Below are 25,936 nucleotides of genomic sequence, written 5' to 3'. Positions count from 1 at the left end.
CCTGTGTGGGACAGGGACTATGTCTGATCTGATAAACTTGTTAACTACCCCAGCATTTAGCACACAGTAAACACTGAATAAATGCCTTCACTATCATCATCATCATTACTATTATTACTAAAAAGCAAAATCCACTGGGAAAGGAGAGGTGTCTCCGGGCAACCGCTCACCCTTCAGGGTGTCCCGCAGAGAGGAGTCTCTGGGCTCTACCGGCCAGCTGCTTGATGTTCTTCCCATACTCCTCCACCGCCTGCTGCTGTCGCAGGTGTCTCTTTAGCATCACAATTGCGCTCTCTTCATCCTGGGAAGACGCAAAAGCACCGCGTGATCCCCTGGCTCCATCAGTTCCTCTATTGCCCCACGCTGGAGCACCCCTCAGTCTGGGACAATCCAGCATAGCACAGCAGCCAGGGTCTTCAGGGATGAGCCAGCCCCTTCACTCCCACCTGCACGGGACCCTCCGGTTTGTCCCACGTTGCTCCCCGCTTTCATTTACCCATACTGCCTTCCTGCCAATGAGCTTGGCGTGCTACATGGAGACTTCAAGCAGGGGACAAATTGAGAACAGGAGAGAGAAAGTAGAAGGGAGCTTATTTGATGATATTTCTTAAGTGCTTACTATGTGCCAGGCGCCGTTCTACGTGCTGGTCAGGCACGTACATGGTATTGGAGAGATACTCTTGGAAGTACCTGTGAGCAGAGACATAGAGCCAACCAGTGTGTCCCCGGGCCTACTGGAAGTCCTTGGAAGTCCCCTCTAGACTGCAAGCTCATTGTGGGCAGGGAATGTGTCCGTTGTATTGTTATACTGTACTCTCCCAAGCAGCATGGCTTAGTGGAAAGAGCACGGGCTTGGGAGACAGAGATCGTGGGATCTAATCTCGGCTCCGCCACTTATCAGTGCTTTGAACAGTGCTTTGCACATAGTAAGCACTTAATAAATGCCATTATTATTATTATTGTTATCAGCTGTGTGACTTTGGGCAAGTCACTTCACTTCTCTGGGCCTCAGTTACCTCATCTGTATAATGGGGGACAACATGATTACCTTGTATCTACCCCAGCATTTAGAACAGTGCTTGGTACACAGTAAGCACCTAACAAATACTATCATCATCATCCCAAGCAGTGTCTGCATGCAGTAAGTGCTCAATACATACAACTGACTGACTGATTGATTGATTTGGGAGCCCCACTTACCCCAATGTCTAAATAAGGGAGTCTGGGCATTCTCAGAACTGTTTTAATTCATTCATTCAATCGTATTTTTTGAGTGCTTACTGTGTTCAGAACACTATACTAAGTACTTGGAAAGTACAATTCAGCAACAGAGATGATCCCTGCCCACAACGGGCTCACAGTCTAGAATGGGGGAGACAGAACATCTCCCAACGTTACCGGGCTTCTAGGTTCAAGTTTTGTTCACCTTGTTCTCATGGTTCAGAACTCCCTACTCCCTAAATCAGGTAGGCTGCAACTCTCCCCGTCACTGAAGCCCTCGTTAAACCTCACCTCCGCCAGAAAGCCTTCCCTGACTAATTCATAATACTGCAATTATATATTTCATGTCTCCACTCAGCACTTATTTACCCAGCCATTTCATCCTAATACATTGTATATCCTTGTTCTTCCTCTTACTCCCAGTATTTGTAAATCATTTTGACCTGCCTGTCCACCCCATTAGATTTTAAGCTCCCAGAAGGCAAAGTTTATGTACCTTTCTTCTGCTGCACTCTGCAAAGAGCTTCGTAATAATGCTTCACCTTCTGTAAGTGTGCCCCATAAAAACCATCGATAAGGCTGCTGATGATACCCACTTGACTCCCTAAGAGACCTGTCCTAGATGTGTCATCTCACACTCTTCTCCTGCTTCTACGGCCCAGAGAGATGATCCCTAAATTATAACTCTATTCCAGAGGCCCTTATTTATTCATATTATTGTCTGTCTCCCCCTTCATTATGGGCAGGGAACGTGTCTGCTAATTCTGTTGTACTCTCCCAAGTGCTTAGTACAGTGCTTTGCATGTAGAAAGAGAGCTCCGCACATATTAAGAGTGCTCTGCACATAGTAAGAGCTCAATAAATACCACTAATTGATTGATTGATTGAGTTGGCAAGAGTCTGCACTCCACCTAGGTCTCCCTCTCTCTATGTGAGTGTGCAGGACTCAGTTGCTCCACAGTCACCCTCCACCTACATGGCTGCCAGCCAGGCTCTGGCATCCTCTCTCCCTCATCCTGGAATATCCAGTTGAGCTACCCAGCCTAGGGTCCACTTCTGCTAGATGTCTCTTCCTCAAAACTGCCCTCCCACCCTGCCACAGAGGGCCAACAAGTAGGAAGTGAGATTCGGCATGTCATTTCCCCTAGCTATGGGCCAAGCCACCATTACAAGAGGGGAATAAAATAATAATAATAATAATAATAATAATAATAATAATAGCATTTGATAAGCACTTACTATGTGCAAAGCACTGTTCTACGTGCTGGGGAGGATACAAGGTCATTAGGTTGTCCCATGTGGGGCTCACAGTCATCCCCATTTTACAGATGAGGTAACTGAGGCACAGAGGAGTCAAGTGAAGTGGCGGAGCTGGGATTTGAACCCATGACCTCTGGTTCCCAAGCCCGTGCTCCTTCCACTGAGCCACGCTGCTTCCCACGCTGCTTCTGCTTTTATTTATTTTACTTGTACATATTTATTCTATTTATTTTATTAATATGTTCTGTTTTGTTGTCTGTCTCCCCCTTTTAGACTGTGAGCCCACTGTTGGGTAGGGACTGTCTCTATATGTTGCCAATTTGTACTTCCCAAGCGCTTAGTACAGTGCTCTGCACATAGTAAGCGCTCAATAAATACGATTGATGATGATGATGATGATGATGATGATGTGCAGAAAACTGTACTCAGCTCTTGGGAGAGGACAATCAATCAATCAATCGTATTTATTGAGTGCTTACTGTGTGCAGAGCACTGTACTAAGCGCTTGGACAATGTAACCGAATTGATAGACACACTCCCTGACCACAAAGAGCTTACAGTCTAGACGGGGAGACAGACATTAAATTATGGATATACACGTAATCAATCAATCCATCAATGGAATTCATTGAGCGCTTACCGTGCGCTGAACACCGCACTAAGCCCTCCAGAGAAGACCATATAGCAGAATTAGCGGACACATTCCCTGCCCCAAACGAGCCTACAATCTAGAGGGGGAGACAGACGTCAATATAAAGAGATAACTTATAATATTCAATTTTTAAAAATGCTGTGGGACTGAGGGTGGGGACGAAAAAAGTCCTTCAGACTGTAAGCTCGGTTGGGAATTTCTGAATAGCAGTTTTGCCTGAATTTCAACATGGCACTCCCAAATGAAGAGTCAAGGCTCCATTAGTCCGAGACAGGGGAATGGCAAATGAATTCATTCATTCATTCACTCAATCGTATTTATTGAGTGCTTACTGTGTGCAGAGCACTGTACTAAGCGCTTGGGAAGTACAACTGACGCTCTCTCCCTCCTCCTCCGATGGGGTTTTGGGAATTGAACAGTCAGGCTTGCCAGGGTGATGCTGGTTTGGAAATGCCCAGATGGGGAGAGCAACTTTCTAAATGGCATCGCCAAGGGACATGGCATGGCCTGGCACGTGGTGGCTTCTAATCCCGGCACTGCCACTTGTCTGTGGCCATCTGACCTTGGGTGAGTCACTTCACTTCTCTGGGCCTCAGTTCCCTCATCTGCAAAATGGGGATGAAGACTGGGAGCCCCATGTGGGACGGGGACTGTATCCAACCTGATAAGACAAGCAGCGTGGCTCAGTGGAAAGAGCCCGGGCTTTGGAGTCAGAGTTCATGGGTTCAAATCCCGGCTCCGCCAATTGTCAGCTGTGTGACTTTGGGCAAGTCACTTAACTTCTCTGTGCCTCAGTTCCCTCATCTGTAAAATGGGGATGAGGACTGTGAGACCCCTGTGGAACAACCTGATCACCTTGTAACCTCCCCAGTGTTTAGAACAGTGCTTTGCACATAGTAAGTGCTTAATAAATGCCATCATTATTATTATTATTATTAGCTTGGATCTACCCCAGAGCTTAGTACAGTGCCTGGAATAGTACATTGCCTAGCTCGGAGCAAGTGGTTAACAAATACCAGTGCAAACTAAAAACAAAAAGGAAAGGGTCAGAGAACTGGTGAAAGTCACTGCACCACCCGGCTTCTGGCTTCTCAGCTGTGGAGAGGCCTGCCTTTCTGCAGTTTTGCAGTTGGCTCCTCGCTCATCACTGGATTCGATTGAATGCCCTTGGGCATTTCGTTTCCTGGGATCGCAAGTGAAGAACTAAATGTTGACACCACCCCTGTGCCCCACTGGGGTCCAGGCTAGATGTCTTCTAAGAACAGTAGACAATGGGGCTGTAATTGGTCCTGAAGAAGCTGGAAGTGATGTTCAACCAGCAGCAGAGTAGAAAGGCTCGGGGAAAACGCCTGTGGTGGCTGCTACTCACCGATGCCAGGACACCTTTGCAAATTTTCCCCCAAAACGCAGAGCACTGCTTTCTGGGGGGCGTGGAAAGGCAGCGTACTGAGGCTTCCTGTGAGCTTTTCTAAATTGGGGGGAATTCTTTTCTAAAGGTAAAGCTTGTCTTGGGGAAAATTCCTAGAAAAAATACACCTGATACTGCACCAGTTCCCTCTCCCCAACAGTGTCTCTGGGAAGGTGGGGGAGGGAAGGAGAAAGATTGCTGTTCTTCAAGGATGGCATGGAGCAGAACTGTGTCTCGGGTTTCTGGGCCCATGGCCATACTATATAATCCTCAGCAGCAACGGAGCCCAACCTGTTTCCTTGGCCTGTCCTCATCTATCTACAAACCTCCACTCCCAAGTTCCACGGTCCAATGCCCGCCTCCGGCCCGCTATCCCCCCAAAATGGCAGTTTGGGGTGGCTCAGCCCAGCTTTAACCCTGCACTAAGCCAACCCCTACCCTCTCCTGCAACAAAGCAGTCTTCCCCAGGCTGGGCGGCTCACACGGACCAGATGAGCTCCAGCAGGAGCTCAGGAGGGAAAAGGCTGACTCTGCATTGAGCCCTGAGCCCATGGCCAAATCGGGACTCTTGAGTTGGCTGGCTGCTTCCCGCAATCCCCTTTGGGCCACCGGCTGACCTGGGGCGTCTCGTCCGAGATGACATAGAGCTCTTGCTCGCTGATCCAGGCCTCCGCCTCGCCAGCATCCAGGTAATACTGCTGGGCCTCACTGGCGTCCTGTAGGCGCTGCAGCCGTTGAGCGGTGGCATGCTGCAGGCTGTCCCACGAGCCCTGCAGGCTTCCCAGCCACTCTTCGATGTCCCTGCAGTCAACGTCGGCCGACGCCACCATCTCCTTCCCTCGCTGCAGAACGTCCTCGATCCGTGGCGCGTGGCCCGTTAGTTCATTCTGGAGCGTCTGCGGTGCGGAGGTGAGGAGGGAAATATAAGAGCTCCTTCTAACGCCTCATGATCCCCCCGCCCCAGTGGGTCCTCTCCCCCGCCAGGCTGGCTTCCCCGGCCTCCAGTGTGAGCTGCCCCCCTCTCCCCACCCTTTATTCAAGCAGCTGCTGCCATCTCCCTCCCTCAAGAAAGCCTTCTCCAACTCCAGGGAAGATCTGGGCCAAAATTTCCAGCCTCCTTCCTGCCAATGTGCACATTTCCATGGCTCCCCTTTCGCTCCCCACTTCAATATTGCTCTGACACTCATCCAATGCTAATCTGTTTGGGAGTGGTTTGTATCTGTCAAAGCTGTTTGCCTTAGACTCTAAATTACCATCCGTAAGCCCACGGCTTCATTACTTACTTCGACATGCCTAGGCCTGTGCCCTTCACAGCTGACCCTTAAAAATGGTTTTAATGATGAGCATCCAGAGGCAGTCCCAGAGGTTTCTGGGACTTTGGAAGATCCTCTGGGACTCATCCCTGCACAGGCAGCATTCTCTAGGGACCTCAACACTTTCCTGACAGCTGCTTCCTGGCTCTCTGCGGTCACCTAATGTCCCAGCTGTCTTCCACCCAGGGGCCCCATCAACATCCTTCCATTCCCTGAGCTTCCCTGCAGAGGAGCAGCAGGGGCCTCTTCCTGCAGCTAGGACCCCAGACCCAGTTCTTGATCTCTAGGCTCCCTGTTTTTGGGGAGGCCAGCAGCCTCTCTCTATCTAAGGGCAAAGGAAGGATCGAAGGCCTATGTTCCGCAGGCTTCTTTCCTCAGTTGGCTCCAGGAAATATCCTTGGTTCTAATGATCCTTGGAAATCTAATGATATTAGATTGTATCTAATATCCTTGGAAATCTAATGATCTGTTCATTTTCAAAACTGTGCCCGTTGGTGGGTACCCTGCCAAAGTATCAAGCCCCAGATGAGGCTTCCCTGTGGTCCACGGTGTTGGGTCTGAGTGGGTGGCACGACTCATTCATTCATCCATTCATTCAATCGTATTTATTGAGCGCTTACTGTGTGCAGAGCGCTTGGAAAGTACAATTCAGACTCACCTGGTTCTTCTTCATAAGCAGCTGCACGGTCTGCAGGTTGGTGCCGTAGTCGGTGGACTGAGCAAGGGGCAGCCTCTCGTCCACCCAGAGCTGAAACGAAACAAAAGGCAGGACCACGCTGACCAGCAGCCAGGGGGAAGAGGTGCTCCCCACGGCTTCCAGGTCCTTTCTGGGGCTGGGATCTGGGTGGTGGTCCCCGCGGTGGGGAAGGGGATGGGAGAGGTGGGAGACTCACTGTCTCATCCTCTAGATCGCGGTTGATCTGGAGCTTGGCTTTGGATGACTGCAGCTCCTTCCTTCTCTTCTCCAGAGGCTCCAGAAGGTCCAGAAAGCGCCTCTCTATGCTCGGCTCTTCTCTCTCCTCCTCTTCCCCCAGTGCAGACCCAAGGGACAGCAGTTCCCCCAGCTCCTTCTTGCGCACATTCACCTGGTCCTCAACCCTCTGGATGCCAACAAGACACGGTCAGCATCAGCCCCACCTGTAGGCCCCCAGACTGCTCCCCCTCCGACCCCACCCAGGGCCCAAGCAGCAGCCTGGTGCCAGTGCCGCTGTAAGAAACATGCACCCTTCCGAGTTCCCAGGGTGTCAGGGCAAGTGGCAGCAAGCCTGACCAACACCAGTCCAGAGAAGGAGTGGGCCCATTCAATACCACCACAGACCGGGGGTTTCGTTCCCAGCCACGAGGCTCTAAATCATCCCCAGCTCACGCGCCTTCAGCTTGGCCAGCATCCGGTTGACGGTGGTCAGGTCTTTGCCCTGGTCATCCGAGCGCAGCTGCTCCTCCATTTCGCTGATCCACTTGTTCAGGTCCGCGTAGGTCTGGGCGTGCAGGTCTGAGCGGTTGGCGTCGAAAAGGCGCTGAGCCTTCTCCTGTGAGGTGGTCTGCAGCTCGTCCCAGAGCCGATGCAGCACGTCCAATCTCGGCGTCACCACCGCCGCAAATTGAGGCTTCTGCTCTATCAATTGCTTCCCCTCCTGTTCAGGGGAGGAAAGGAGAGTGTTGACGGAGTGGGCAGACTTTGGAGCTTGGCCACCCTTGGGGGAGTGCTGCGAAGAGAGAGTAATCCCTGAGAGGGTGGGGTAGGGGCTCGCTCCTTCAACCATCAACACAACCACGAGCAAGCCCACCAAGAGGGAAGGGTGGTTGCTGATGAAGTCAGGAAGGAGGGTCTCTTCATCCCCTATTTTGCCTCCTGCCTTGGGTCAGTCCGATCTCTGCCATTGTCCTAGTTTCCCCACCCACAATGGGCTCCACTGGACCCCACATTAATGGTTTTAGGACTCAAAGGGATGCTACCCTATCTTGAGATGCCGCCTCTGCCAGCCTTCCAACACACCTTAAAATGCTTGAGGTCCTTTGGATAAAAGGATGTGCAGTGGTGACTAAGAACTGGGGTGGACTGTTAACCTGGCCAGGCCCCCCCCGACCACCCCCACCCCTCTGCAACGCCGTCAGCCTCAGCTGGCTTTGCATGAATTCCTGTTGTGAACTACTTATCCTGCTGAGACGCTGCTTCTTTCTGGGTTTCAGTTTTCCATTTGCACCAGTGACCCCCAAGGCCCCCCAAGTCCTTAATAATGTTCACATAAGATGGTCACAGAACCAGGGTGGAAAGACCTCGCTAAGCAGGGAGACCTTATCTTACAGCGGCTTCCAGAGACCCAGGCTACAGCTCAAGCGAGATCCCAGCCCGGGCCAGCTCATCCAGCTCCCTGCTGGCTACAGCCCGGTGTGGTCAGGAACTTTACCTCATCGACTTTCTCTAGCCATGCCTGATTAGAAGCCAGTTCCGCCATGAACGCCTGGTGTTTCAGCCACTTGTTGTGTAAGTTCTGTGAATCATCATAGGACACGTCCTGAGAGGTCAGCAGCTTGTCATTGATCCAGAGGGTGAGCTGCCAAAACAGAAGAGGGGTCAGGCCAAGCTCCGGACTTGTCCATGGCTGAGTTTTCCCTCTGGGGTTTAGGCAGCCTCATCCCCAGGTACTCTCTCGCGGAAGGGGCATCACTGGAGACCTGGGGCCTGGGGGACTATAGGTTCAGCTGGGTATGAAGCCAAGGATCTGAGTTCTATTACCTCTGACCCCTTGGCAGTCTGGAACAGAACTGAAGCATCTCTCTGAGCTTTGATTCATCATCTGGAGACACTGGCCCCACCCATAACAGTCTCTCCTAAGCAGAGACTAGAGTTACCAACACCCCTGAAGCAAACGGTCTGAGAATGGTAATTGTGGTATTTGTTAAGCACTTACTATGTGCTGAGCACTGTAACAGACACTGGGGTAGAAACAAGATAAATAGGTCCAGCACAGTCCCTGCCCTACATGGAGCTCCCAGTCTAAGGTATTGAATTCCATTGGACAGATGAGGGAACTGAGACACAGAGAAGTGAAGTGACTTGTCCAAGGTCACACAGCAGACAAGTGGCAGTGCCGGGGTTAGGACCCAGTCCATCTGACAAACTGAACTGTGCTTTTTCCACGAGGCCATGCTGCTTCTCTGGCAGCCCATGGAACAGCAGTCAAGGTGCAAAGGTGATGCTTGCTAAATTATATTGAAGGGTCGGGCATGAAGTCCAGGCCAAAGTATTTGGACCACTTCCAGTTTAGTGTCCCTTCTCGGACCAGAGAAAGGTGGAGTGAGCAACAGGACTTGGGCATACAATGGTTGGCCTTAAGTGGCCCCGAGAAGGCCAACTATAATCCCAACCTGAGAGAGGAGAAGAGGATTTCTCTGAGGGGTATACCTGGGGCCAGTAGAGCAGGGGGTCAGATGATCTCCTCTATGAGGGCTGGGATTATTTGCAATTCCAGCCCCTAATGATGGGGCATTGAAAGGGGAAATGTCCTTTAGAAAACCAGTCACTTGGATGGAGTTCCTTAGCTGACAGGCTTCTGGGTGTTTTCTTTGTTTTCCTTTGATTGGGGCACGAGTAACGATGATGATGGTGATGATGGTATTTTTTAAGCATTTACTCTGTGCCAGGCACTGTTCTAGGCACTGAGGTGGACACAAGCAAATCGACTTGGACATAGTCTCTGTTCCACGGGGGGTTCACAGTCTCAATCCCCATTTTGCAGATGAAGTAACTGAGGCCCAGAGAAGTGAAGTGACTTGCCCAAGGTCACACAGCAGGGAAGTTGGCAGAGCCAGGATTAGAACCCATGACCTTGTGACTCCCAAGCCTGTGCTCTTTCCACCACACCATGCTGCTTCTCTTGTAGCAGAGAGAAGGAGATCCCCGGTTCTCCCCCGTCCTACCTCCTGGCAGTTCTGTAGAAAGTTTTGCAGGTCCAGGTTGTCCTTCAGGAGAAGCTCAACCTCCTGGGACCTCTCATTGTTTCTTTTGTGCCTGGGAGGAAAGAGAAAAAGGTTGGGAGTGGTCCTTTCTCTAGGACTTATTCCATAAATCCATGAGCCACCCACCCTGGGTCAGCCCCATGGTTTGCCCAGCCCCGGATTCTGATCCCCTCAGGGGGCATGAGAGCAGTTGTGCCAACTGGGGGGTGACTGTCCTCCTGAACACCCATCTTCATGATTAAGGATGGACCATCTCTCCTGTCTCTCTCCTCTCCATTTCCAACCACCAGCTATGGACCACTTCTCCATGGATCTACTGAAACGCCTCTGGGAACTGCTGGCGTTACCAACTGATCTGGAATCTGGGAACAGAGTCTGTGTGTTCACTCTCCCCACTGAGAGAGAGAAGATGTATTTCCCGTTGCTTACGTGAATCTGCTTCCCGTCAGTTCCCCATCCCCAACGCCCTGCAAAGTACTGGGAGAAGGAAGGTCCCCAGAACCAGAAAATATCAACTATCACTGCAAGCCCCTAAAGGAGGGATTACCTCTCCTCAATCTGCTGCACCTTCTCCCCGATCTTGTCCGAATAGATGTTTCCCTCAGCCAGGAGTTCATTCCCAGAGTCCACGACGCCCAGGACCTTCGTGTTGTTGGATTTCATAGTAGCCAAGAAGTCCTCAAACTTCCGGATCCCAGCTTCGGCGGCTTCCAGAGAGTCCGGAGGCTCCAGGTGAGCCAGGGTGTACTCCTGAAGAAGAAAATCCCGGGGCGGCCCCCAGGATCCCGGCATGAATCCAGGCTAGGCAGAATCTCACCACAGGCCAAAATTCCGCCCCCAGTTCCAGCCCAATCAATGAAGAATATTTACTGAGCACCTACAGTGTGCAGTGCACTGTACTGAGTGCTTGGGAGAGGGCAATAGAATCAGTAGATATGATTACTGCCCTCCAGGAGTTTACAATCTAGCAGGTGGGACAGATGCTAAAATACATTTCAAATAGGAGGGATTAATACAGTATAAAGATATATTACATAAGTGATATGGAGAGAGGAGCTTAGTGTGGAAGTGGCAGTGGGAGTATTTATAGTGGGGAAATTAGAAATTAATCATGGAAGACTTCTGGAGGAGACGATGTCAAAAAGACTTTGAAGATGGGGAGAGCTGTGGATTGTCTACTGTGAAGGGGAAAGGAGATCAAGGGAGGTGGGAAGCTTTGAGGAAGTGGTAGGAGAGACAAGAGTGAGATACAATGAGAGTAGGTGGAGGAGCAATTCTATTTATTTATATTGATGCTATTGATGCCTGTTAACTTGTTTTGATTCATTCATTCAATCGTATTTATTGAGCGCTTACTGTGTGCAGAGCACTGTACTAAGCGCTTGGGAAGTACAAGTCGGCAACAGATAGAGACGGTCCCTAGCCAACAACGGGCTCACAGTCTAAAAACAAATGTCTGTCTCCTAAACTGTAAGCCAACTGTGGACAGGGATTGTCTCTCTTTATTGCTGAACTGTACTTTTCAAGCACTTGGTACAGTGCTCTGCACACAGAACACTTAGTAAATACAACTAAATGAATGAACAAACTGTGTGAGCTGGGATGTAGTGGGAGAAAAGAGTGGATAAGTAGGATGGAGAGTGCTGATTGATAGCTTTACAGTCAAAGGTCAAGAGTTTCTCTTTGGTGCAGAGAGGAATTGGTAATCTTTGCTGGTTTTTAAGGAGTGGGGAGATGCACGCAGTGGGACACTGTAGAGAAATTTTCGGGGCAGCAGAGTGAAATACGGCCTGAGGTGTGGAGAGACTGAAGGTAGAGAGTTCAGTTAGAAGAAGGCTGAAGTACTCAGTCAAGCCAGGATACGATAAGTGCCTGGACCGGCATGGCGGTTGTTTGAATTGAGCGGAAGGGGCAGATCCTGGCAACGTCGTGGAGGAAGACCTGACAGGATTTGGTGACAGAACAAACATGGAGGTTGAAATAAAGGGAGGAATCATGGATAGTGCCAAGGTTAATGGGTTGAAAGAAGGAGAAGAGAGTTGTCAACTCTGACTCTTCTAGATTGTGAGCCTGTTGTTGGGTAGGGACTGTCTCTATATGTTACCGACTTGTACTTCCCAAGCGCTTAGTACAGTGCTCTGCACAAAGTAAGCGCTCCATAAATATGATTGAATGAATGAATGAATAATGGAAAAGTTAGACAGAGAAAAGGGTCTGGTAGGGAAGATGAGGACAAATTGAACTTGAGATGCTGGCAGAACGTCTGTGTAAGATGTGAGAACTGGGGTACTTATTGAGTGTCTTTCATGTGCAGAGCATTGTAAAAAGTACTTGAGAGAGTACACCACAAGTTAAACATATATTCCTTAGCTAATTAACCAGAACCCAACTATTCCCATTTTTAAAGTCTTCTTTAATCAATCAACGATATTTATTGAGCGCTTATTGGGTGCAGAGCATTGTACTAAGCATTTGAAAACTTTAAAACCCATTTCCTCCAGCAGGCCTTCCCCTAATTTTCCCTGCCCCAGTGGTATCATCCGCACAGTCGCCCTTACCATGCATGCACACACACGCATGCACGCACACACACACACACATGTACACACACACACTCATCAATATGAAACTATTGGTTTGTGTACTCAACTTATTGATTTGCTTTTCCACTTTCATACATTCTCCATTACCAGTTGCACCTATGATTCTCCTCCTCCCAGCACACAGTAAACACTTTATTATATAGTTTAATTTTAATGTTTTAATGTTTTTATTTGTGTCTACTCTAACCCCACCCCACTCCACCCCCAGCCCTACTGTGCTTTCGTACCATATCCTTTTACTCTGCCAGTTGCCCTACCTGTAATTTATTTTAATTTCTGTCTCCTCTGAGTAGACTGTAAGCTCCCTGAGGGAACCAAGAGTGTCTACCAACTCTATTGTAATGTCCTCTCCCAAGGACTCAGTAAAGTGCTCTACTCAGTAAGCCCTCAATAAAGAAGTGCTTAGTACAGTGCTCTGCACACAGTAAGTGGTCAATAAATACGACTGAATGAATGAAACACCATTGATGGTTTGATTGATTACCCTTTCATTATCATATTTCACCAAGTTTGCTTGACTTCCCATCATACTCTGTTCCCTGATGGCAGGAACTGCCCTAACTTGCTCTGCATGCAGAGAAGCAGCGTGGCTCAGTGGAAAGAGCCTGGGCTTTGGAGTCAGAGGTCATGGGTTCAAATCCCAATTCCGCCACTTGTCAGCGGTGTGACATTGGGCAAGTCACTTAACTTCTCTGTGCCTCAGTTACCTCATCTGTAAAATGGGGATTAAGACTGTGACCTCCCCCCGTGGGACAACCTGATCACCTTGTAACCTCCCCAGTGCTTAGAACAGTGCTTTGCATATAAATCCCATCATTATTATTAATACCTTTTTTGATATGCCTTGATTACAGCCCAGTACATCTCCCGCACCCAGTAAGTGCTCAGTACAGTGCCCTGCACCCAGTACAGTGCTCTGCCTGCAATATTGATGTTTAATGATGATGGCAATACCGGTCTGAGCTGACCACATCTTCATTTTACCTAACTGAATTCTTAAACTTTGGATTTGTGAGCTGAATTAAGGTTATTCCAGGGCTATCTCCCTCTATCTGCTCCTGTACAATCAGCCTCCCCTGGATTTCTTGCTTCTTCCCGCAGTCTCTTTCTAATAATCTCTGGGGTGCCTATCAACCCCTTCTGGACCGTAAGCTTGTCGTGGACAGGGAATGTGTCAGTTCATTGTTATATTTTAATCTCCCAAGAGCTGAGTACAGTGCCCTGTGCACAGTAGGGGCTCAACAGATACAACTGACTGACCGACCGATTCTGTCGCCACCCTTTCCCAGCCCGCTACCTGGTTGCTCAGGATGGCTTCCGCCTGTTTGGCATCCTTCTGGAACTCCTGGAAGCCAAGGCACTGTTTGAGAAAACGGCCCCGGTTCTCCCACATCTTGCCCAGGGCCGCCCAGCCTGCGTCCACGCCCTCGAGGCGTTGACCCAGCAGTTGGTATTCAGGGTCGCTCTGGCCCTGGGTGACCCTCTCGCCGGCGGCCTTGACTTTCTGGTAGTCCGCCAGGTGCCCGTCAATCTCATCTTTGATGGCGGCGTGTTGCTGGAGGAGATGCTCGGCCTCGGGCAGGGACTCAGGGGCTTCTTCGGAGGCCACCACCTTCTGGGCTGTGAACAGCCAGGCCTGGAAGTCGTCCAGGTCCTGGAGGAACTGCTGCAACTGGCTAGCCTCCCCTAGGGAGGCTTCCTGGCCCTTCAAAGCCCGCTGCAGCCCCTGCCACAGATCTTCAATGTAGTCCTGCCGCTTTGTGATGTCCTCCTCCAGCTCGGGGTGCTCCTGGACAAGGCGCTGGGATTCCTGGGTCAGGGCGCCCATCCGGCCTTGGATGGCCGTGACGTCGCGGTTCAGCCCGTACAGCTTCCGCTGAATGGCGATCACGCCGGCCAGATCGCGGCCCAGGTCCTGGGTGGACTCCACCACTTTCGTCTTGTCCAGGATCCACTTGCCGGTCTCTTCACAGTCCACGCAGTAGTTGTGCACGCTCAGGGCCGAGTCGACTGCCTTCCTCCGTTCCAGCACCAAGGCCTGGAATTTCTGCCACCTGTCCGGCGGGGCAGGGGATGGGGGGAGAAGGAGTGAGAAGAAAGAGAGCAGAGCAAATGACTGTCTGGGTGGAGCACACTCTCCCCATCCCTCTATCAAACCCACCTTGGTGGGAGGGAAACGTGGGTGCCAATCAGAAGGCCATCCTAGGGCAGTCGAGAATGTGATCGTGGACCCCGTACAGACGCGGGGATTGAAAGAAACTGGCCAGGCCTAAAGGAAAAATGGTTCTGGGTAAAGAGCATGGGCTTGGGAGGTCATGGGTTTGAATCCCAGCACCGCCACTTGTCAGCTGTGTGATCTTGGGCAAGCCACTTAACTTCTCTGTGCCTCAGTTACCTCATCTGTCAAATGGGGATTAAGACTGAGAGCCCCATGTGGGACAACCCAATCACTTTGTAGCCCCCCACAGCACTTAGAACAGTGCTTCGTACATCGTAAGTGCTTAACAAATACCATCGTTATTATTATTGTGGACTGGGGCATCTTGGTCAGCAGGTCTTGCTGCCCCACAGTGACAACCCGAACCCATGTTGGGTTCCGGCCTGGAACTCCCTCCCCCTCCATATAATGATGATGATGATGGTATTTTTTAAGTGCTTACTATGTGCCAGGCACTGTACTAAGCCCTGGATAAAAGCAAATCAGGTTGGACACAGTCCCAGTCCCACGTCGGGTTCACAGTCTTAATCCCCATTTTACAGATGAAGGAACTGAGGCACAGAGAAGTAAATTGACTTGCCCAAGGTCACACAGCAGACAAGTGACGGAATTGGGATTAGAATCCATGACCTTCTTACTCTCAGGCCTGTGCTCTGGCTACTACTCCATGCTGCTGCTCCACATACACCAGACCATCATTCTCCCCACCTTCAAACCCTCACTGATGTCACATCTCCTCCAAGAAGCCTTCCCCGATTAAGCCCTCTTTCCCCGACTCCCTCTCCCTTCTGCATCATCTATGGACTTTGGATCTGTATCCTTTGGCATTTGGTATTTACCCCACCACCCATTCCAAAGCACTTATACACATATCTGTAATTTATTTACTTATATTAGTGTCCGCCTCCCCCTCTAGACTGTAAGTTCGTTCAGGGCAGGGAATGTGTCTACCGACTCTATTGCAATGTACTCTCTCGAGTGCTTAGTCCAGTGCTCTGCACCCAGTAAGCACTCAGTAAATACCACTGTTTGATAGATTTAGGCCACGGAGAAAGCTTATGCTTGGCTGTGCTTTCTGGTAAGAGACAGCAGGTGAGGGAAACAGAGTGAGGGAAACCCCCTGCTCTTAAATGGAGTGGGTCTTCTAGACTGTGAGCCCGTGGTTGGGTAGGGACCATCTCTATATGTTGCCAACTTGTACTTCCCAAGCGCTTAGTACAGTGCTCTGCACACAGTAAGCGCTCAATAAATACAACTGAGGGAGAGCTGGTGAAGATGGCAGAGGCAGGGAATTTTCCTGCACCAGGCTGTTGAAAGTGGGGCAGCATACAGCTCATCAAGGAGGGAACTTGGGGTCAGAGGTAACAGCAAGGTTGATGCCAAGACCGGGCCATCATCATCACCATCAATCGTATTTATTGAGCACTTACTGTGTGCAGAGCACTGTACTAAGCGCTTGGGAAGTACAAGTTGGCAACATGTAGAGACATTCCCTACCCAACAGAGGGCTCACAGTCTAAAAGGGGGAGACAGAGAACAAAACCAAACATACTAACAAAATAAAATAAATAGAATAGATATGTACAAGTAAAATAAATAAATAATTAGAGTAATAAATATGTACAAACATATATACATATATACAGGTGCTGTGGGGAAGGGAAGGAGGTAAGATGGGGGGGATGGAGGGGGGACGAGGGGAAGAGGAAGGAAGGGGCTCAGTCTGGGAAGGCCTCCTGGAGGAGGTGAGCTCTCAGTAGGGCCTTGAAGGGAGGAAGAGAGCTAGCTTGGCAGGTGGGCAGAGGGAGGGCATTCCAGGCCCGGGGGATGACGTGGGCCGGGGGTCGATGGCGGGACAAGCGAGAACGAGATACGGTGAGGAGATTAGCGGCAGAGGAGCGGAGGGTGCGGGCTGGGCTGGAGAAGGAGAGAAGGGAGGTGAGGTAGGAGGGGGCGAGGTGATGGAGAGCCTTGAAGCCCAGGGTGACGAGTTTCTGCCTGATGCGCAGATTGATTGGTAGCTATTGGAGATTTTTGAGGAGGGGAGTAACATGCCCAGAGCGTTTCTGGACAAAGACAATCTGGGCAGCAGCACGAAGTATGGATTGAAGTGGGGAGAGACATGAGGATGGGAGATCAGAGAGAAGGCTGATGCAGTAGTCCAGACGGGATAGGATAAGAGCTTGAACGAGCAGGGTTGCGGTTTGGATGGAGAGGAAAGGGCGGATCTTGGCAATGTTGCAGAGCTGAGACCGGCAGGTTTTGGTGACTGCTTGGATGTGAGGGGTGAATGAGAAAGCCGAGTCCAGGATGACACCAAGGTTGCGGGCTTGTGAGACGGGAAGGATGGTAGTGTCGTCAACAGAGATGGGAAAGGCAGGGAGAGAGCAGGGTTTGGGAGGGAAGACAAGGAGTTCAGTCTTGGACATGTTGAGTTTTAGGTGGCGGGCAGACATCCAGATGGAGATGTCCTGAAGGCAGGAGGATATGCCAGCCTGGAGAGCGGGGGAGAGAGCAGAGGCAGAGGTGTAGATCTGGGTGTCATCAGCGTAGAGATGATAGTTGAAGCCGTGGGAGCGAATGAGGTCACCAAGGGAGTGCGTGTAGATCGAGAACAGAAGGGGACTAAGCACTGAACCTTGGGGAACCCCCACAGTAAGGGGATGGGAGGGGGAGGAGGAGCCTGCAAAAGAGACTGAGAATGAACGACCGGAGAGATAAGAGGAGAACCAGGAGAGGACGGAGTCTGTGAAGCCAAGGTCAGATAGCGTGTTGAGGAGAAGGGGGTGGTCCACAGTGTCGAAGGCAGCTGAGAGGTCGAGGAGGATTAGGACAGAGTATGAGCCGTTGGATTTGGCAAGCAGGAGGTCATTGGTGACCTTTGAGAGGGCAGTTTCCGTGGCCAGTACCACCTGTGGGAGAACTTCCCATGCCTTGGATCCAAGACCAACATTTATATATTCCACTCATTTATTTATTCATTTTTGGATTACTGTTGTTTAGAGAAGCAGTATGGCTTATTGGAAAGAGCACGGGCTTGGGAGTTAGAAGACATGGGTTCTAATCCTGGCTCTGCCACTTGTCAGCTGTGTGACTTTGGGCAAGCCACTTAACTTCTCTGTGCTTCAGTTACCTCATCTGTAAAATGGGATTCATTCATTCAGTCAGTCGTATTTATTGAGCGCTTACTGTGTGCAGAGCACTGTACTAAGCGCTTGGGAAGTACAAGTTGGCCAGTGGCATTTGTAGACGGTTGACTGAAGGTATTTCAGGCTCTACAGTCCTCCGTTTCTGTCCCCTGATCCCTCTGCCACCCCGAGGTGCCTCCGAGCAACAAGGAAGTCCATGCGGACTGGCAGAAGGGTAAAGCTGGAGCTCTACCCAAATCCAATCCTTTTTCTACAGAAACTCTCAGGACATTTCCCCTCTCCTGAAGAGACTCCAGTGGTTGCCCATCCAACTTCGCATATAACCAAAACTCTTCACCGTTGGCTTTAAATCACTCAATCACCTCTCCTGAAGAGACTCCAGTGGTTGCCCATCCAACTTTGGTCGAACCAAAACTCTTCACCGTTGGCTTTAAATCACTCAATCACCTCTCCTGAAGAGACTCCAGTGGTTGCCCATCCAACTTCGCATCGAACCAAAACTCTTCACCGTTGGCTTTAAAGCACTCAATCACCTTGCCCCCCCACCTCACCTTGCTACGCTCCTGCTACGAACAGGCCCTCACACTTTGCTCCTCTGATGCTAACCTTCTCACCATGCCTCGATCGCCTCTACGTCGCCACCGACCCCTCCGCCACTTCCCGCCTCTGGCCTGGAGAGCCCTATCTCCTCAAATCCGACAATTACTCTCCCCACCTTCAAAGTCTTACTGAGAGCGCCTCTCCTCCACGAGGCTTTCCCTAAGCCCCCCTTTTCCTCTTTTCCCACTCCCTTCCGCATTGCCCTTACTTGCTCCCTTTGTTCACCTCCCCTCCCAGCCTCACAGCACTAATGTAAACATCTGTAATGTGATTAAGACTGTGAGCCCCATGAGGAACTACCTGATTACCTTGCATCTGCTCCAGTAGTGCTTGGCACATAGCAAGCGCTTAACAAATACTACAATAACAATAATTATTATTATTAAGACCGGCTCCACCTGATGAGCCGCTTGTCTCTTCAGAAAGAAAGGTGCAGGTCTGGAGCGCCTGGTGGAGAGGTCTGATACTATGGAAGTCAGGAACCTGCATTGACCGAACTGTGTTCGATTGGATTATGGGTGTCCCTGGGTACCCTCCTTTGTTCCTACCCCACTCCAGTTTAAGGAGCTAATTTATGGCACACTCATAATAATACTAATAATGGCATGTATTTAGTGCTTACTATGTGCAAAGCACTGTTCTAAGTGCTGGGGAGGTTACAAGGTGATCGTTTTGTCCCACAGGGGGCTCACAGTCTTAATCCCTATTTTACAGATGAGGTAACTGAGGCATAGAGAAGTTAAGTGACTTGCCCAAAGTCACACAAGCTGACAATTGGCAGAGCCGGGATTTGAACCCATGACCTCTGACTCCAAAGCCCGGGCTCTTTCCACTGAGCCACACTACTTCTATTGAACTCATGAACTGCATCCTCTTATTGGTTCTTGCATACAGGATCTGACAGGTTTGGAACATCTGCAAATCATCTGATGCAATTGGCCCAGACATTTTTCAGTTTACATTTTCTGGAGCTTTATTAAAATAACCCTGTTCCCTGGTAGTAGTAAGATCATAGTGGGACACAGAGACTAAGAGACAGAGGGAATATGTCTGAAAAATCAAAATCAGTAGCCTTCCATCCCCATTCCCGTGCCCTGCCACACTCATCTCCTTCCAGTCAAGGCATGGAGAGCCACTAGCACCATTCACTCATTCATTCAATCGTATTTATTGAGCGCTTACTGTGTGCAGAGCACTTGGGAAGTACAAGTTGGCAACATATAGAGACAGTCCCTACCCAACAGCGGGCTCACAGTCTAGAATGAGCCTCACAATCCCCCTCCATATGCCACAGCCAAGTCACAGTTGCCCAGGACAGAGAGGAGGAGGACAATCAATCACCAAGGCTACAGCCACTTTGGCTCCGGGAGGGGCAGTGTCAATCAATCAATCAATCAATCAATCGTATTTATTGAGCGCTTCCTGTGTGCAGAGCACTGTACTAAGCGCTTGGGAAGTACAAGTTGGCAACATATAGAGACAGTCCCTACCCAACAGTGGGCTCACAGTCTAAAAGTCCATGCTGCTGACCCTGAAGGGGCAGAGAGGAGACAGAGGAGGCTCTAGAAGTTAAACCCATGCCACCTACCCAGAGGAGGCAGAAAGGAAACAGAGGAGGGCTCCAGGAGGGATTGTGTCCATGACACTCTCACTGGCACTCCAGAGAGGGGACAGAAAAGAGGTGGAGGAGGACTTGTCGTATTCTGCTCTCCTGAGAGCTTAGTACAGTGCTCTGCACCCAGTAAGCGCTCAGTGAATATGACTGAGTGACTGAATGACTTTGGGAAGGACTGTGCCCAGGCCATCACCACTGGCCCAAATGGAGACAGAGAGGAAGCCAAGAGAGGCTCCAGAAGGGGAAATGCTCAGGCCACTGCTTCCTCCCCCGTGGGGACAAAAAGGGAGCTCACTGGAATGTCCCATTCTCTCTTTTATCCCTGCTCTGCTCCAGGGAGACTAACAAAAACTAACAAAGTTTAAACCTTTTAGACAATGGGTGAGACAGCAAGATTGACAGTTTATCCAATCATCTTGGAGGTTTCTCCTCATAACAGGTCCTCGTTCAAAACGACTGTACTGCTTTGGGGCATCCTGGAAAATCACACAATCTGGAAAACCACACAATCTGCCGTCTGGTTTTATCTGAAAACTTGGGGCAGTGCCCAACAACCCCTCTTTACACAAATGACACCCCTCAGTTCAAGCTTGCAAATGAGTTTCTGGAACTGTGGCCGGAGGAACTGGCTTTTCCCAGGCCACTTATTCAATAACCCTCTCCTTTCCTTCACCCGGCCCCTGCTCCAGCCCGGAAAGACTCAAGACGGTGACAGCAGCCTGAGCCCTCCCCTGCTCCCATTACCCCCAAACTCCAGCACTCTCCCTGATTCCATCGGAACACCCATCGGTCTCCACTAGAGCCTGAGAAAGACTCAGTGAGAGGCGGTAAGTGAGGCTTCACAGAAGTCGTGAAAAAACCTGAAATCCTGCTGCTTCTATCTGGTTTATCATTGCCCTTGGCTTTTATAATTTTGTTTCATTTTTCCTTATAAGTCTGTCATCAGCCCCTAAACCCCTCTCCCCCTTACTTTTAGAGTGTGAACCCAGGGTCCATGTCTATATCACATCCGTGTACTTTTTTTTCCCAGTGTGTAGTACAGTGCTTTCTACACAGTAGGCACTTAATAAATACTATTACTATTAAATAGGCTCCTAACATCCATGACCTGGGTTTCTGGATGAGGGCCCAAGGCACGTCTTGAGATATGTCCTCAGCTGGTGGATCCGGACCTCCCTGCCGAAGTTGGTGGTATAATAATAATAATAATGATAATAATAATGGGATTTGTTAAGTGCTTACTATGTGCAAAGCACTGTTCTAAGCGCTGGGGAGGTTACAAGGTGGTCAGGCTGTCCCATGTGGGGCTCACAGTCTTCATCCCCATTTTACAGATGAGGGAACTGAGGTCCAGAGAAGTTAAGTGACTTGCCCAAAGTCACACAGCTGACAACTGGCAGAGCTGGGATTCGAACCCATGACCTCTGACCCCAAAGCCCAGGCTCTTTCCATTGAGCCATGCTGCTTCTCCATACAGGGTATATTAGAATTATCATTGAAAATATGAATGACACCAGCAGCCCAGAATTTCTCCAATCCACCAAGAGCAGACGCAGCATCGCTACATCCTCAGTAAATGTGGAGTGAAATGTGGAGTGACCCGGAAAATGTTTTGTGAGCTGAGAATTCACTAGTACATCTCTTCCCACTTCTCTGACGGCTTTTCCCAACTTGTTGTGTTCATTTTCCAGAGGAAAGGAATGGAGCACAATTGCCTTCCCCCTTACCCGCCTTAGTCATCACAATTATGCTATTTAAAAAGTACCTTAAAGATCTTTACATTACAGCCAACTGACTATGTAATTTTTGGCTAAGGGAGGGGCTTCTGCAAGTGGTGATGGTTACCTGTTCTGCATGACCTCAATGGGTCAGAATTTTCCCTAGTTCAAAGGACCAGATGCTTCTATTGAGTGCTAATTTCAAGGTCTGCACCAATTCCCTCTTTAGGTTCTTTGGGACTCATCAGCATCATTGCCCTCTCTATGTGGGGAGAAATGGATGGGTGGATTGTAGGGGAAGACAGACAAGGCAAACCTGGGCCTGGGTGCCTGGGGTGGTGCCGGCACCAGTTCTGCAGCCCCGGGGGAGCCCCAGCCCAGGGAAGGTTGGCATCACCACTGCAGAAACCTGGGCAGAAGTGGCGGCACTGACCTGCCCATGACCTGCCTCTGGCCTGGAATTCCCTCCCTCCTCTTATTGGACAGACAATTACTCTCCCCACCTTCAAAGCCTTTTTGAAGGCACATCTCCTCCAAGAGGCCTTCCTTGACTAAGCCCTCCTTTCTTCTTCTTCTGCATCACCATGAGTGGCTTCCTTTACTCATCCCCCCTTCCAGTCCCGCAACACTTATTTACATATCTGTAATTTATTTATTTATCCTCCCCTCCTTAACTTCCAACTTCAACCGCTCACTCTTCACTGGTTCCTTCCCCTCTGCCTTCAAACATGCCCAAGTCTCCCCCATCCTAAAAAAACCCTCTCTTGACCTCACCTCCCCTTCAAGTTATCACCCTATCTCCCTCCTACCATTCCTTTCCAAACTCCTCGAACGAGTCATCTACACCCACTACCTCGAATTCCTCAACACCAACTCTCTCCTCGACCCCCTCTACTCTGGCTTCCGTCCCCTACGTTCCACTGAAACTGCCCTCTCCAAGGTCACCAATGACCTCCTGCTTGCCAAAACCAATGGCTCCCACTCTATCCTAATCCTCCTCGACCTCTCGGCTGCCTTCGACACTGTGGACCACCCCCTTCTCCTCAACATGCTATCCAACCTTGGCTTCACAGATTCTGTCCTTTCCCAGTTCTCCTCTTATCTCTCCGGCCATTCATTCTCAGTCTCTTTTGCGGGCTCCTCCTCCCCCTCACATCCCCTTACAGTAGGGGTTCATCAAGGGTCAGTTCTTGGTCCCCTTCTGTTCTCTATCTACACTCACTCCCTCGGTGAACTCATTTGCTCCCACGGCTTCAACGATCATCTCTACACTGATGACACCCAAACCTACATCTCTGCCCCTGCTCTCTCTCCCTCCCTTCAGGCTCGTATCTCCTCTTGCCTTCAAGACATCTCCATCTGGATGTCTGCCTGCCATCTAAAACTCAGTATGTCCAAGACTGAACTCCTTATCTTCCCTCCCAAACCCTGCCCTCTCCCTGACTCCACCACTGTTGACGGCACGACCATCCTTCCCATCTCACAAGCCCGCATCCTTGGTGTCATCCTCGACTCCGCTCTCTCATTCACCCCTCACATCCAATCCGTCACCGAAACCTGCTGGACTCAACTCCGCAACATCGCCAAGATCCGTCCTTTCCTCTCCATCCAAACCGCTACCCTACTGGTTCAATCTCTCATCCTATCCCGACTGGATTACTGCATCAGCCTCCTCTCTGATCTCCCATCCTCCTGTCTCTCCCCACTTCAATCTATACTTCACACTGCTGCCCGGATCATCTTTGTGCAGAAACGCTCTGGGCATGTTACTCCCCTCCTCAAGAATCTCCAGTGGCTACCAATCAACCTACGCATCAGGCAAAAATTCCTCACTCTAGGCTTCAAGGCTGTCCATCACCTCGCCCCCTCCTACCTCACCTTCCTTCTCTCCTTCTCCAGCCCAGCCCGCACCCTCCGCTCCTCTGCTGCTAGCCTCCTCACTGTGCCTCGTTCTCTCCTGTCCCGCCATCAACCCCCGGTCCACGTCCTCCCCCTGGCCTGGAATGCCCTCCCTCTGCACATCCGCCAAGTTTGCTCTCTTCCTCCCTTCAAAGCCCTACTGAGAGCTCACCTCCTCCAGGAGGCCTTCCCAGACTGAGCCCCCCATTCCTCTCCCCCTCCCCACCCCCCCACCCTACATCCTTCCCCTCACCACAGCACCTGTATATATTTGTACAGATTTATTACTCTATTTTTTTACTTGTACATATTTACTATTCTATTTATTTTATTTTGTTAATATGTTCGTTTTGTTGTCTGTCTCCCCCTTCTAGACTGTGAGCCTGCTGATGGGTAGGGACCATCTGTATATGTTGCCAACTTGTTATGTCCCAAGCACGTAGTACAGTGCTCTGCACACAGTAAGCGCTCAATAAATACAATTGAATGCATGAATGAATAATGCCTGTCAACCCCTCCAGACTGTAAGCTCATTGTGGGCAGGGAATGTGTCTGTTTATTGTTATAGTGTACTCCCCCAAGCACTTAGCACAGTTCTCTGCACACAGTAAGTGCTCAATAAATATGACTGAACAAATGAACGACTGACCCCCGCCCCACCAACAGTGAAATCCTCTGTGCCACTCTCCAGGGGTGTGTCTCCATTAGAAGTAAAGGAATCAGGTGACTGTTTCAGTATGGTGTAGTGGATAAAGCACGGGGCTGGGAATTAGAAGGTCACAGGTTCTAATCCCAGCTCCGCCACTTGTCTGCTCTGGGACCTTAGACAAATCATTTTACTTCTCTGTACCTCAGTTCCCTCATCTGTAAAATGGGGATTGAAACTGTGAGCCCCACGTGGGACAGGGAGGCATCCAACCCAATTTGCTTGTATCTACCCCAGCAGTTAGTACAGTGCCTGGCACATAGTAAGTGCTTAAAAATACCATAATAATAATAATTATTATTATTACTCTGATGCCTCTTTCCCCTCTCTGCCTCGCTATCTTTTCTCCTTCTGTCTCCTCTATTCCTCATTTGACCCTTATCCTCCCTAATAATAATAATAATGATGGTTTTTGTTAAGCACTTACTCTGTGCCAAGCAGCATGTTAAGCACTGGGGTACATACAAGATAATCACATCAGACTCTATCCCTAATCAGGCTCACAGTTTGAGTAGGAGGGAGATCAGGTAATGAGTCCCATTTTATAGATGAGAAAATTTAGGCACAGAGAAGTTAGGTGACTTTCCCATGGTCACCTAGTTGGCAAGTGGCAGAATCAGGATTAGAACCCAGGTCCTCTGATGCCCAGGACTGTGCTCTTTCCATTGGGCCACATTGTTTCACCTACTTCCCCTACACAACCTCACTTTTCCCCCTTCTTCATGTTGTCCTCCTCTTCCTCTCTTTTTCCTTTCTCTGGGACCATCTTCTTTCAACCTCTCCTTTCCCCTTCTAAGGTGATCCCATTTCTGGTCATCTTATAATAATAATAATAATAATAATGGCATTTATTAAGCACTTATTATGTGCAAAGCACTGTTCTAAGCACTGGGGAGGTTACAAAGTGATCAGGTTGTCCCATGGGGGGCTCACAGTCTTCATCCCCATTTTCCAGATGAGGTACCTGAGGCCCAGAGAAGTGAAGTGATTTGCCCACAGTCACACAGCTGACAATTGGCGGAGCTGGGATTTGAACCCATGACCTCTGACTCCAAAGCCCATGCCCTTTCCACTGAGCCACGCTGCTTGGTAGACAACTGAATCAAATACAGAACTGACCGAAAAAGAGTAAACTCAGCTCAGCCACGGACTCAATGTTCCAGTCCTGATCCCAATCCTGCTGAAACTTCCCTGCCCCCTTCCATCCCCTCCCCACCCAATCTTCATCCCAAACCCTTCGGACACTCCTAACCCAGCCCAGACTACCCTGTTCAGCTTCTGGACCAGGAGAAAGGGGAGAGGGAATTCAGCAGGCTGATGGACGGGGGGACGGTGGAAATGTGACAGGCATTCTCTGCCACTTCTCTCCATTCCTCTAGCTCTGGCTACCTGAGTCGGGAGTATTATTCAGCTCTGTCAGGGCAAATGTAACTTTGAGACATATATAAATGTTCTACAACGCACTGCCATAGTTTCTACCGGGGAACGGTCAGGGGGCTGAGAAGACAGGAAGGTATCTAAGACCGGAATCGACAATCAAATGGAAAATGGTCCCTGAGGAGTCTGTCTCACATGCCCATCCTCAAGCCAGCCACAGAGGAAGAACACATTCAG

The 25,936-nt window shown here is 50.0% G+C and overlaps 1 protein-coding gene across 1 annotated transcript in view; it reads right to left on the bottom strand.

The window, feature by feature from the left end:
- SPTB (spectrin beta, erythrocytic) overlaps positions 1-25,936 on the bottom strand; it is a 112,812-nt gene that overhangs the window by 36,222 nt on the left and 50,654 nt on the right. The window contains exons 15-23 of the mRNA XM_038765433.1: positions 13,715-14,471; positions 10,362-10,564; positions 9,776-9,866; positions 8,263-8,409; positions 7,225-7,488; positions 6,748-6,954; positions 6,513-6,602; positions 5,159-5,437; positions 171-301 (exon numbers count right to left, since the gene is read on the bottom strand). Of these exons, the coding sequence (XP_038621361.1) occupies positions 171-301; positions 5,159-5,437; positions 6,513-6,602; positions 6,748-6,954; positions 7,225-7,488; positions 8,263-8,409; positions 9,776-9,866; positions 10,362-10,564; positions 13,715-14,471 (2,169 nt within the window). The remainder of the gene's footprint in view (positions 1-170; positions 302-5,158; positions 5,438-6,512; positions 6,603-6,747; positions 6,955-7,224; positions 7,489-8,262; positions 8,410-9,775; positions 9,867-10,361; positions 10,565-13,714; positions 14,472-25,936) is intronic.

This window comes from Tachyglossus aculeatus, chromosome 23 (genome assembly GCF_015852505.1).
Source record: "Tachyglossus aculeatus isolate mTacAcu1 chromosome 23, mTacAcu1.pri, whole genome shotgun sequence".
Taxonomy (NCBI): domain Eukaryota; kingdom Metazoa; phylum Chordata; class Mammalia; order Monotremata; family Tachyglossidae; genus Tachyglossus; species Tachyglossus aculeatus.
Note: the sequence above shows the minus strand (reverse complement) of the source record. Positions and strands in the feature narration are given on the sequence as shown.